Source organism: Penicillium pulvis (genome assembly GCF_028828015.1).
Source record: "Penicillium pulvis strain IBT 33274 chromosome Unknown contig_7_segment1_segment0, whole genome shotgun sequence".
In the NCBI taxonomy this organism is placed as follows: Eukaryota; Fungi; Ascomycota; class Eurotiomycetes; order Eurotiales; family Aspergillaceae; genus Penicillium; species Penicillium pulvis.
Genome location: NW_026643079.1, coordinates 1,692,506 through 1,705,432, shown reverse-complemented (window position 1 = coordinate 1,705,432; position 12,927 = coordinate 1,692,506). Strand labels below are relative to the sequence as shown.

Sequence of the window (12,927 nt, the reverse complement as noted above, 5' to 3'; positions counted from 1 at the left end):
CAAAATGTCAGATTCGAACCCATTTAGTACAGAAAATGTCCTGGACCTCGCAATAAAAGCTCTCCGTGATGAACAACCGAGTCTCAGAACACCCTATGAAGCTATCGCTCTCATTGGCCATGCCTGCATGGCAGCGGTAGGCTTTAGGCTGGTGGGACTCGGGGAAGACCACACCATAGGTACATTAATCCTGCATGTGTTTTAATGCTCCAGCGGCAATAGCTAATCTTGAACAGAGTCCACAGAGACGCCCACCCTCCCCGCAGAATGGAACGCTAACAGTACCTTGACCTTTCGATATGCCCACGAACAATCATCGATGCAGTACCTATTGAGGGTGAGTCGACTTGGTAATAATGCTGTGGTAAATGCCTTGGGCCTGGGCGATGATCGCACTGGTTCTTTTGATCTGTCCGTGAAGGAATTTATCTCGGAGTCTGCACTCCCATTACCATCCACAGACAATATCACCAATGCTCTTCATGCGGTGTTCATCTCCTCCGATCGTCTCAGCGAACTGATTGCCCTCTTCAAAACCAATGTGATCCAGAAGCTTGCCCCGGGGCTGGACAAGGAGGCTTCACAGGGTTCATTGCGCGAATTCCAGGAAGCACTTCGGCAACAACCAGAAGACAGACCACGTCATGATCCTTTACGGGACAACTCTATCATGCCCGAGCCCGCCCGTCCATACCCATTCGATGACCCTCTGGCTGCTGCACCCCGCCAGCCGAACCCAACGGGCGATTTTTCCCCTCCAGGATTCGAGGATGAGTTTGAGATCAATCGCCCCCCGCGCGGAGTTGCTCCCGGCTTTGGTGGGGGAAGAGGTGTCTATGGCATTGGAGATCGTGATCTCTACCCAGCAGGACTTGGCCCTCACGACCCACTTCGAGGACCAATGGGGCCTGGCTTTGGCTCCGGCGGTGGTATGCATCCAACCTTTGACGATCCTCTCTTTGGTGGACGTGGTGGCAGTGGTGGGTATGATCCTCGTGCGCCACCGGGGGCCAGATATGACCCTCCTGGACCTGGTGCTCCACCATTTGGCAGCAACCGAGGACCGTTTGGAGGGCCCGGAGGAGGCTTTGGGGGAGGCTTTGGTGGTGACATAATCTAAAAGCAACGAGGCTGCTTTAGTCGTCAGGTAGGCTGATGAAATTACAACGTGACTACGAACTGATCCCATGATCACCATCCGTTTTTATTGCATTTAAATGAAAATGAAATTGAATATATTATATGTTAAGTGTTGGTGACCGTCTTATTCCACCTCCATGATATGTAAAGGCTACAACTGAAGCCATATAAGACGTCCTGCCAATGGCCAACAAGATTATTAGATGAGGTAAGGCCTTGGCGCTAGAGAGAGATATGGTATAGATATTTGGTTTGGGTGCGCACCGCCTCCAATGGTCAAAATGATCATGTAAAAGACGGATTTTGCAGAGATTTTTCTGCAGAAGATAGTCACCTGAAGCAATTAAGAATTTAAGCAAGTTAAATAAGAGCAATCATAATTGCACCGCCTCATTCACGGATCAAAGGTTCACGACGTAAGAAGCGGTGTGGCTAGAGATGTGGCGCAAACTTGAACCTCCAAACTTGACCTTCCCGCATCTCTTTCTCCCTTTCCTGTTTCCCCCTCCAACCTCCCCCCATCCGTCATCCCTTGAGTTGATCTTGGGGATATTCTATCGTATCTTTGAATTGAACTTCTGATTGTTCTTTTCCTTTTTAACTTTTTGCAACCTCTACCGACCGACACGGAATCTTGTTCATTTCTCACGAGACCGCCCCTCCCCCAACTGGCCCCTCCTATTTACTTTAGCTGTGCCCACCATGGATAACAACATGGAAATCGACACGGCGCGCTCGCCTGAGCCACACCACCTCTCCCCCGTGACTGATTCCGGCTCTATACCGACTTTGGATGGCTGGATCGAGAGTTTGATGACGTGCAAGCAATTAGCGGAGGAGGATGTGCGGCGGCTGTGCGATCGGGTGCGTCATGTTCCGGAAGCTGGGACGGATTGGAAGAAATTGATAATCTAATACTGCTTACAGGCACGGGAAGTATTGCAAGAGGAATCGAACGTTCAGCCAGTGGTATGTGTCGTGGCTCTTCTCCGGTCGGGTCGGGCCAGGTCCCCACCATGAGCAGCTCACTGACCATCACAACAGAAATGCCCCGTGACGGTCTGCGGTGATATCCACGGCCAGTTTCACGATCTAATGGAGTTGTTCCGCATCGGCGGTCCTAACCCCGACACAAACTATCTCTTCATGGGTAAGTGGTGACCTGCCTGGCGGTCGGACTGTGGGGTCCTATATCGGCGATGAGATGTAAATTCTAACATTTGCTTTTTCCTCCCATGCAGGTGATTACGTCGATCGAGGCTACTACTCTGTCGAGACTGTGACCCTCCTGGTCTGCCTCAAGATCCGTTACCCCCAGCGTATTACGATTCTTCGTGGAAACCACGAATCCCGCCAGATCACCCAGGTGTATGGCTTCTATGACGAGTGCCTGCGCAAATATGGCAACGCCAACGTGTGGAAATACTTCACCGACCTTTTCGACTACCTCCCCCTCACAGCTCTCATTGAAAACCAGATCTTCTGTCTGCACGGTGGGCTGAGCCCGTCGATCGACACTCTGGACAACATTCGGTCCCTGGACCGCATTCAAGAAGTCCCGCATGAGGGACCTATGTGCGATTTGCTCTGGAGTGATCCCGATGATCGTTGTGGCTGGGGAATTTCTCCTCGCGGTGCGGGGTACACATTCGGACAGGATATTTCGGAAGCGTTCAACCACAACAACGGCTTGACTCTGGTTGCTCGAGCTCACCAATTGGTGATGGAGGGATATAACTGGTCGCAGGATCGAAACGTAGTGACCATTTTCTCAGGTATGATTTGTCTGGTTCGGGTGGCAACAATGAAATAAGGCAACTAACTTAGATATAGCACCCAATTACTGTTACCGCTGCGGCAACCAGGCCGCTATTATGGAGATTGACGAGCATCTGAAGTACACATTGTGAGTATTGCCTCTTGCCATTGATGAGAGGATAAGGCTAATGATCATTCCCTAGTCTACAATTTGACCCTTGCCCCCGAGCGGGCGAACCCATGGTATCGAGACGGACGCCCGACTATTTCCTGTGATAGATTACATTTCCGTCCTACAAAGGGCTCGTGGGCTGGCGGAGAAAGGGGGCTGCATACGGACAGGGCTCTCGCTGCCTCTTTAATTTTGTATGGTTCGATGCCTAGCCGTCTGTTGATACCAATCATGAAAATAAAAGACCCTTTTGCGAGATTCAGCTTTGATCACATCTGCATATAGCTGGATGACCGGTGGTTAGACGACTGCAGTCTAAAACTTTTCCTGAGATTGAATGCCACGAAGTCCGGATGTTTGTCACTCCTGAGGCAGCAAAGAACCAAGCATATCAACACGTCGCTTTGCTGAACCGCTAAGAGGGGTCCCATTAGAGCTAAGGTGTCCTCCAAGAAGCTGATTTACAAGCGCAATAGGGTATATGAAAGGTATCAAATCAATCAGAACGCAAGGTTCTGGGACGTTGACACTGCTGATGACTGTTAACAAAGTTTCTCCGGCCCCGGCATTATAGGCACATACACGCTCTTGTTAAGACACGGATCCCTGAGAGATTACGCTTTTGACACCTTTGACACTTTTCAATATGCAGGATAAATTGATCTTTATCTTCTCTTCACTACTATAGTCAATTTATCAAATGATCACAGCGGACTGATCTCTCGTCCACGGCTCAATTGTTTCGACTAGTTTACTTCCACTGAAGTTAGCTTTGTCTCTAATCAATAATCAATCTTCCAATGGAGAGGAGAAGGGGTATGTGTCTAGACATTTTCTCAAAAAGGAAGTGTCTATGCTTCTGTTTTCTCACCATCATCAATTGACCATCGTTTTTCCGTAAATATCTCTGACCCCTTCGACAGTGGACAAACCTATCCTTTACAAGTAGGCAGCAAAAATACAAGTGAGATCTAAGCAGATTCTTCTTTTAATCCTTTCTAGAATACTTATGACTATGCTAGGAAACTTATGATACAGACAAGTTCTTCGCCTTAGCCAAGATAGCCTCAACCTCCTTGGCATGCTTGGAGAAGTTATCAACCAAGCTATCCCACATCTTAGGCTCATGCTCATGCTTCTTATCGCTGTTCCACGCATAATCAGTAATAGTGAACGGCCGGCTGGACTCAAACATGAAGGCAATGGAAGCTTCGGAGATTCGCATCTCCGGCGGTGTGTTATCACTAGCGGCCTTGAACTCTTCATATGCAACGCCATGAGGAACCATTCCACATTCGAACGATACGCTTCCTGGCTTGAAAGCGTCCGATCGACCACCGTAGTCACCGTAGATCAGACCCATAAGTTCTGATGCGACGTTACGGTGGTAGTATGGAGGTCGGTAGGTGTCTGTGTTTATCATTAGAAAATGGTGTTTGAGAGAGGTATTGAATGACATGACATACGGGAAGCAACATCCCATCTTGGGGAGAAAGTGAGGAAATCAGCCAATGGAGCTGTCAAGTCCCGAGACTTGGCAGTAAGCACGCAGAAAATAGATGGATCAATATGATCGACGGAAATAGAGCCGACGTTCACGAATTTGGTCAGGTCATATTTATATGGGACCTGTTAGAAGATTAGCCATGGTCCAGTGATAAAGTCATGCGGCAGGGAACATACATAATTTCCATGCCAGGCAACCACATCGAATGGATTGTGGTTCTGGGTGCTCTTGAAGAACTTTCCACCAAGCTTATAAATAATCTCCCAGGGCTCTTGGGTAATCTCATAATGAGCGACAGGACTCAGGAAATCCCGTGCATTGGCCAATCCATTGGCGCCCAGAGGTCCCAGCTCTGGGAGCTCAAAGCAGGTTCCCCAAACCTCGAGAATATATCCTCGGGAAGGGCCATCAGGCAGCTCCACGCGGAAGCGAAGACCACGCTGGATAACAACAAGCTCACCAGGCTGGACATATAGTTTACCAAATTCAGTCTGGATATCCAGTGCACCCTGTTGCGGGACGATCAAGAACTCGCCGTCAGAGTTGACAAAGGCCTTCTTGGTCATACTAGTGTTGGCCGTGTACACGTGTGTGGCGATACCTTCACGAAGAGTGGGGTCTCCGGAGCCAGCAATGGTCTTGAGACCAGACACAAAGTCAACCTCACCAGTCTCCGGGATTTCAAAGGGGTGCCATGCCAACTGTGTGGGGGAGACATGGATCCGAGGGTTCAGCGGGAGGAAGTTAGACTCCGTGTCTTTGTTGTCTGGCATTTCGGTCTGGGGATGTTAGTCTTTGTTGACAAGACCGAGTGTTATACATACAAAACCTTGGTGTGCAACCGCCGGACGGGCGCGGTACAACCATGCCTTCTTGTTGGCGTGTCGTGGAGCCACAAAGGCAGTTGCAGTGAGCTGCTCTGCGTACAGGCCGAAGCGCACATTACGGGGGTTGTTTTGGCCATGTGGAATAGTGCCAGGAACTGCTTCAGATTCAAATCTGAAGAGCTACATCAGCCAGTTGAATCGCTAGATGCATGTGGATGTGAATACATACGAGTTGCCGAATCCGGCTTGATACTAGGAGATGTTAGTGAATCTATGGTCAAGATCGAAGAAGTGCTCTTTACGTACCTGGTAAGGGTCATTGTGCCTTGTGCGGAACGAGGGGATTGTTCCATCCTTCTGTGTCTCGGCCCAATGGAATATCTTTTGATATTCCTGGGGGTCTGCTAAACCATTTGTGGAAGGCATGATGTGGTAGTAGTGATAATAATAGGGGAGCAAGTATTGATTCTACACATTTACAACGGCCAGGGGTAGGTTTATATACATCACAGAAACAGGCACGGTTCGTTCTGTGGGGTCAACCGCTCGACTCCGGATATAGATAGTAGAGACCAGAATTGCATTACTATCTCAAGTGGAGATCAAAGACACGGCCGGAGGGAAGACGGATCGCATCGTCATCGGCGCCATGAAATCAGCTGAGCAATCTTGGGATGAGCCTCGGGCGACAAAAACACATACAAAGACCGCAAAGTCGGCATGTATCGACAGGGTCGCTTTGCCGACCTCCCCGGCCAGTGGATCAGGATTCGTGCACAGAGCCAGTGGGGAAGCCGGACGCAGGCTTAAATTCGACAACGATTGGATTCGCGGAAACGACCCCACATGAGTCAGGTCTGAGTAACGGTGGAGATGATGCGCGTGGGGATTAGCATTCGAACACGGAAAATCCATATGACCTCAAAGCCCGGTTTCAAGTCTGGATTGAATTCTTGGTTGATCTGGTGGGTCAGATTGTCCTGCCGTTGTGATCGGTGAGGGCGAGGACGGGAATGAGGCCATACAGCAACTGCCGAAATCTACATACTTTACGAATATGTGGCAATATTGAACTTTGTGGGTGCAGCTTGAAATTGGAAATATCGGGAAACCGTGCCGTTATTGGCACCGTGCACACTATGCTATTTGCTATTCTCTAATTCAGAAGACTAATACGGCCGGCTGTGAGTGCACCCAGAATGGGCATGTACACGCTACTTCCAGCCTCTCGAAGGACTTGGCAATGTTCAACTCGTCGACGAGCAGCGAACTGTGCCTCGCTAATCTCTTTGCACTCTCCCAGCGGTCCATACGCAAATCGCTTATCACCGGACCATGGTGCTTGCCCAGATACAAAGTCAATCCAGCGTTGCCGCATCTCCCGTCCAACTGTCTGTGCGCCGGGATTGAAGCCCAGATCAATACCCTCGAACAGAAAAAGTAAATCCACTGCATGATGGGCGCGACTCGACGGTTGCCAGGGATTGGGCTGGTCAACAACATAATTGTAAACACGCTTGTTCGCAGCCCGAAGCTTTTCTGAAATGACCTCAACGGGAAGGGTGTATCGTGCATCGTTAACAATGTCTAAAGCGCCCAATTTGGCAGCGGTAGGTCGATCGGCAACAACTTGATACATCTTGCGAAGCTTTGTTCCCAAGTCTGGATTCTGGTCAAATGCGGCAGCAATGGCCTCACCATCTAGAAGTTCGACTCCATTGCGCCAAATCACCGACTTTAGAAAGTCAATACCATATTCATTGTGATGTGTGGAAGCGAGACTCACCTCATACTCAGTATCACCAATCATAACCTCTTCTACCATTTCTGGCTTGGTTTCCCAATTATCCAATTCAGGCTCTTCCTGAATCCACATGGTGTTCACATTGCACTCCTTCAGTGCCTGAATCAACACAGGAACAGAAGATGATCGTAAGGAAGACTGGCCCAGTTCTTGGACTTTAGATTCCAAGACCTTAATCATCCCATTTCCTCTCTCAACGGGTAGCGGGAATGACAGATAAAGAGTTCCAGAAGCCAATACAGCCCGCTTAACAGGTGGGCCGGTGATCAGATGCGCATGAGTATAAATGGCTCCAGCACTCTCACCTGAAAGGGTGATATTGCTCTGATGAAAATCAATAGACGTTCAATAACATGACAAAGTTCAGAAAAACTCACCGGGTCACCGCCGAACGACGCAATGTTCTTGCGCACCCATTCGATGCCGATACGTTGGTCCTTCAAAGCTAGGTTTTTCTCTTTGCCATCACCGAAGCTGAAAATATTCAATCGATAATTGATGGACACGAAGATCATGGGCTTCCCCAATCTGATAGAGTCCGCAACGATCTTTGTAGGATCTGGTTATCTCTAGATTAGTGTTTATTCAACTCTAGCAATTTCGTCCACCTACCGCAAATCTTAGAGGCAGCTGAGCAGAAAGTCACAATCTGTGAACCACCTGAAATGTAAATTAGAACATTATACCCCGATAAGGTGACAACAACATACCGTGAATCCAAACAAGCACGGGCAAAGGGCCTGCAGTCGTAGAAACTGGAGGACAAGTGACCTCCAGATTCAAACATTCAAATTCATCTTCTGCCTCTGGGGCAATTGGGAAGTCCTCCGGAATCCGAAGAAGATGACGAACATCCACATCAACCTGGGGACAACGGGGACTGTTCTGATTGTTAATTTTGAGAGCAATGTAAGATCATCAAGGATTGACATACCCATATTTCGTAGCATCAATGACAGCCCCCGCAAGGCTCTCTACTGGCTCGGCCCTTTCAAACCGTGCCGGTACATTGGCATATTTGATTCCCAGAAATTGATGAATTGGTAGACCTTCATCATTTCGTTCAATGCCCTTGAATGTGGCATTCAAAGGCGCGTGGTGGACTTCCGGGTCTGACATTATGGCTGTAAAATGAGTTAGAAACAGCAACAGCAACAGCAACAATAGCACGGAGATGTATGCTCGAGTAGGCACCGGCTAATGATGCGTCCTCCAACTCCCGGGATACCCACCGCGGCGTTCCTTTGGAGATCCATTGTCCCACTACATGTTACGTGGGGCTCTTGCGGGGAACCCACATTGTGGCTCTGCATACTAGTCGGATAGATCGGGATTAAATAAAAGCCATAGCACCCATTTTGAAGGTCTGAGATATTTGGTAGTCATCATTTAGTAGAGCTCGTGAAACGCAAGTTCTCACGCTGTTACTCTGGCTGATTCGTGAAGCAAGCCAACCAGGAAAACTATTTGATGCCTAAATATCCAGGCGGCAACACATAATATTTCCCCGAGATTAGCGTCACGTACTCTTGGATTTGACTAAACAACAGAATTGGACGTATCGCTTTCAAGATGAGTGAATTCATTATTAAATACATTTAGGGGAGATTCTATAAATAACATAATGCAATATGTTCCCAAGTCATGCAATGATCATCCTGAGCCTTCTTGGTCATTATTGTTGACTGGCTTTCTCAGAATCCAACCACCCATGAAAAGCAACACTGGAACGGACGAAACTCCAGTGATCAAGCCCATTGCCCATCCCATGGTGCCCCAGCCAGCACTTTGGCGAATATATCCGGCAAAGAAAGGTCCGATAAGGTTACCCGCTGCAAAGCTCATGTTTGTCAACCCAAAAGCCAAAGCCATCGCACCTCCTCGGCCAAAGCTATCCGGGGACTCGGACTCTTTTTCATTGACAGCGTAAAACACTTCAGCTGCAAGCGGAGTCATGGAGAGAGCAATGCACAGACCCAGCAGCGCAAGCAATACACAAAGAACAACTTTGTCATGCAAAGTATCATTTGTCACGACCCTCAGAAGCACCGATACTGGGACAGCACAGACAAATGCACCAGATACAATATAGCGAGGCGACTTTGGGTATCGGTCAATTATCATCCCGGTAATGGGGTCGACGAGGTGAGGAAGCATGATCGCGAAGAAGATAAGTCCTTGGCCTGTTTGCTGCCAGCCAAAGGTATTCTCGACGAAGATAGGAAGGACGCTGTCGAACGATGTCAGAACCAAAGATACAATGAAGTATCCCCAAAGCGCAATCGCGAGACGAGGTGTGCTCAATAGGGCCGCAATCTGTCTCAGAGGATGGCGAGAGCGTTTCAGCTTCTTTTGATCGTCGATTGACGGAGTATCGATAGCTGGGACGGCAGAATCGATCGCTGCACCTTCCTCGGCCTTCTCTCGGGTTGGCGACAGGGGCCTCATCTCCGGGGCAAGCCACTTGATAGCATGCTTCTGCTCGATCAACACTACCCGAAGGAAGATATCAATGCCAATTAACCCGAATGCCAGTCCAAAGACAGAATAGTATCCACCATGCTGATATAGTACACCACCTAGCAACGGACCTGCCACAGTACCCATACTCAAGGCCATTGACACATATCCAACTGCTTGTCCAAATCCATCCTTACCCACAGTATCCACTAGCAAGGCGATTCCCACAGTCCATACAACGGCGGAAGCAGCGCCCTGACACAATCGACCCGCGACCCATAGACCGATACTTGTTCCGACGCATAACAACGCTGTTGCAGCGCCCAGTGCCACTAATCCGAAGAGAAGGGGCCATCGGCGAGATTCTGTCCGGTCTGCTAAGTAACCCACAATAGCTAATATGGTCCAGGGTCAGATATTTCCGGAATGGTCATCGAAGAAACAGCTCACGAGAAAATGCTAGCGTTGCTGCTGAGTATAAGGCCAACAGAATTGAAGTCCATGATTGAACTAAAGAGAGATTTTGTTAATATATTTTGCGCCACGAAATCAGATACACTTACCCTGGTCTTCAGGAACACCAACTCTGCGCTGCAAAGCCGTTGGTGTAACAGGCACGATCTATATAGTTAGGAACCTAGACTGTGATCATCTGCGAGAGATAACATACCAGGCCATACATAAAATAATCCTAGAACTCATTAGCAAAGCCGATAATGAAACGAAATCCGGGGAAAGCTCACCGTTGCCGCGGCAAAAGAAACAGTAAAGATAATGAACCATTTGGATGATCTAATCTCCACCAGTTTTGGGCGGGTGGGTTCCCTGTGCAGGTAACTTTTCAAACCCATTATATCATAGTAGCCGATGCTCGCACGCCAGGGTTTGTACAACTCGACCGCAAATGAAATGTAATAGTGTAACGTGAAACTTGGTAAATAGTCTAGAGATGGGATTTATAGAAATCATACAATTGCTGACAGGTGAGACAAATTTCAACAGGAATCAAGTGAAGTCCGAGCACGCGGAGCCCGCGGGCTCCGAACAGCCCCACTCGGGTTTCGTCCGGCTCGTCCGTAGATGGACATTTACTCGTGATCGTATTTGTATATCAATCATGCCAGCTTCCAAAACTGCTGTGACGAGATTTTATGTGTCTTTATTGGTTCGGGATGAGAGCATTTTCAGATGATAAATTGAGATATTTTCAAAACGTACCGCCTATGCCTATACCTTGGATTCACTGTTATGCCAGCTAGAACTTCCGGGGCTAAGATATTCCTTATAATTGAGCTTTGGGTGCTTTGCTCTTGAGCAAATCCTTGAGCTGACGTCTCAAAATTTTGCCACTAGGACTCTTCGGAATTTGATCCACGACAAAGATACCTCCGCGGAGTCGCTTGTGGTTCGCGATCTTCGGATTCAACCACGAGTGAATACCATCGGTGACAGTCTTGACATCGTTGGTCTTGGGCTTCTGGCGGAGAACGACAAAAGCAACCGGGAGCTCGGTGGCTCTTTCTTCAGCCCACATGCCCACAACTCCCGCATCCTCAATATCGGGATGTTCAATCAGCTTCCCCTCCAGCTCACTAGGAATGACCTGAAGACCCTTGTACTTAATCATCTCCTTGATGCGATCCAAGATAGCAACGTAACCTTCCTTATCAATAGCCCCGATGTCACCGGTGCGGAACCATTTGGATCCATCAGGCTCAGTGTAAAAGGCACTCTTGGTCGCTTCTTCATTGTTATAATAGCCCGAAACGACGTTCGGTCCGCGGCACCAGATCTCTCCTGCTGGTGTCGATCCATCGGGATTGGCGACAACATCTTTCATAGTCTCGGGGTCCACAAATCGGAATTCCATGCCAGGAGCGATGACTCCGACTCCTGATTCGCGTTTATCCAGTCGGTCATTTGGAATTCCAGTTGCCATAGGAGAGGTCTCGGTGAGACCCCAGGACTGGGTGCAAAAGACCTCCGTCTGGAAGAGAGCTTTGAATTTGGCTTCTAGGGCTGCAGCAAGTTCGCTGGTGAGAGGGGCTGCTGCGGACATGACTCGCCTCACACTGCTCAGGTTGTACTTGGAAACTCGCTCATCCTTTACCAGCATAAGGGCGATTGGGGGCACCAATGCTAGCATGTCAGGCTGGTACTTTTCAATGCAGCCCAAATAGGTATCAAGATCAAATTTGGGGAGAATGACGACCGAGGTACCCCAGGCCATGGATTGGCACATATACAGGTTGAGTCCGTAGATGTGACTGAACGGGAGGAATGCAACGGCGGTGCGTCGCTGTGGTCTTTGCGCCGGAGAGCCAGTCTCGAGCATTAGAGCTCGCCATTGTTGAAGATTGGCAGTAATGTTCTGATGGGTTGACACGACCCCCTTGGACGGTCCAGACGTGCCAGAAGAAAAGCAGATAAAAACGGGTCTCTTTGCGGCGTCGGCGGGCGAGATTGTCGCAAGAGTACCTTGGGGAAATGTGCTGGCGAGGTGCTCGCATGTTGCTTGACTATCGACGGGAGAGGCGCCGTCTAAGAGAATGACCTTCTCCACAGCCGTTCCTTTTGCTGCTCTCCTAGCTGTTTCAAGCAGGGAAGAGTGCGCGACTATGAAACGCGCCCCACTTGTCTTCAACTGCGCGTTCAGTTCAAGGGCTGTCAAGGCAGCGCTGGTAGGGGCAACAAGACAGCCAGATCCCACGATACCATAGCATATAATTGCATATTCAATAGTGTTTGGGCTGAACAAGGCCACGACATCGTCCTTCCGGAGACCGAAAGTCTGCTGGAGCCCGTTTGTTAGGGACTTAGTGCGCCGGATCACGTCCGCGTATGTGTACTGTTTCCCCGATTGGGCGTCAATGTATATTGGTTTATCATGAGGAACATTGAATGGGTTGGAGAAAATATATGAAATCAAATCCTCCGATATGATGTCTAGATCTGGATAATGCGACCGGTAGATCTTGGCCGACATATTTGAAGATTTGAGGGAATCAAGAATATAAGTAAGGACCAAGTAGATTTTCTCCCTCCAAACCCCAAAGATGCGACTTACCGACTTTATATAACTGGACATTCAATAGGGGACCCAGAGGAATGAGTGGAGTTCGATCCATGGATGACGCGGTAGACAAAGGATGTGGGGGAAGTTGCTTGCCGTCGCGCCTTGCCGGTGAGTCGATCCCCGCGTTTTTGGCCTATCACAACCCCGGATTCCAGGAGATCCCCCTGTAATCTAGCTCCAGAT

General features: G+C 49.0%; 6 protein-coding genes across 6 annotated transcripts; 2 read left to right on the top strand and 4 right to left on the bottom strand.

Moving 5' to 3' along the window:
- Positions 1-4: 4 nt before the first annotated feature.
- On the top strand, positions 5-1,120 carry N7503_008592 (proteasome inhibitor PI31 family protein; the record flags this gene model as incomplete). The annotated part of the gene is made up of 2 exons (XM_057068139.1): positions 5-179; positions 237-1,120. The coding sequence occupies 2 exons, from the start codon at positions 5-7 to the stop codon at positions 1,118-1,120; spliced, it is 1,059 nt and encodes a 352-aa protein (XP_056918994.1).
- Positions 1,121-1,637: 517 nt separating this feature from the next.
- Positions 1,638-3,387, top strand: N7503_008591 (serine/threonine-protein phosphatase). The gene is made up of 6 exons (XM_057068138.1): positions 1,638-2,004; positions 2,068-2,109; positions 2,185-2,290; positions 2,382-2,915; positions 2,974-3,046; positions 3,102-3,387. The coding sequence occupies exons 1-6, from the start codon at positions 1,843-1,845 to the stop codon at positions 3,172-3,174; spliced, it is 990 nt and encodes a 329-aa protein (XP_056918993.1). The 5' UTR covers positions 1,638-1,842; the 3' UTR covers positions 3,175-3,387.
- Positions 3,388-4,097: 710 nt separating this feature from the next.
- N7503_008590 (putative homogentisate 1,2-dioxygenase) lies at positions 4,098-5,843 on the bottom strand (the record flags this gene model as incomplete). Its single annotated transcript, XM_057068137.1, has 6 exons — positions 5,711-5,843; positions 5,634-5,656; positions 5,402-5,576; positions 4,754-5,356; positions 4,537-4,699; positions 4,098-4,480 (listed from the first exon to the last, which is right to left on the bottom strand). The coding sequence occupies exons 1-6, from the start codon at positions 5,828-5,830 to the stop codon at positions 4,098-4,100; spliced, it is 1,467 nt and encodes a 488-aa protein (XP_056918992.1). The 5' UTR covers positions 5,831-5,843.
- A 717-nt stretch (positions 5,844-6,560) lies between these two features.
- Positions 6,561-8,327, bottom strand: N7503_008589 (uncharacterized protein; the record flags this gene model as incomplete). The annotated part of the gene is made up of 6 exons (XM_057068136.1): positions 6,561-7,139; positions 7,191-7,532; positions 7,586-7,767; positions 7,821-7,868; positions 7,919-8,088; positions 8,143-8,327. The coding sequence occupies 6 exons, from the start codon at positions 8,325-8,327 to the stop codon at positions 6,561-6,563; spliced, it is 1,506 nt and encodes a 501-aa protein (XP_056918991.1).
- Positions 8,328-8,861: 534 nt separating this feature from the next.
- On the bottom strand, positions 8,862-10,519 carry N7503_008588 (MFS transporter; the record flags this gene model as incomplete). Its single annotated transcript, XM_057068135.1, has 5 exons — positions 8,862-10,063; positions 10,119-10,178; positions 10,232-10,289; positions 10,339-10,359; positions 10,412-10,519. 5 exons carry the CDS (start codon positions 10,517-10,519, stop codon positions 8,862-8,864), a joined length of 1,449 nt encoding a protein of 482 aa, XP_056918990.1.
- A 431-nt stretch (positions 10,520-10,950) lies between these two features.
- N7503_008587 (acyl--CoA ligase) lies at positions 10,951-12,654 on the bottom strand (the record flags this gene model as incomplete). Its single annotated transcript, XM_057068134.1, has 1 exon — positions 10,951-12,654. One exon carries the CDS (start codon positions 12,652-12,654, stop codon positions 10,951-10,953), a length of 1,704 nt encoding a protein of 567 aa, XP_056918989.1.
- Positions 12,655-12,927: the final 273 nt, after the last annotated feature.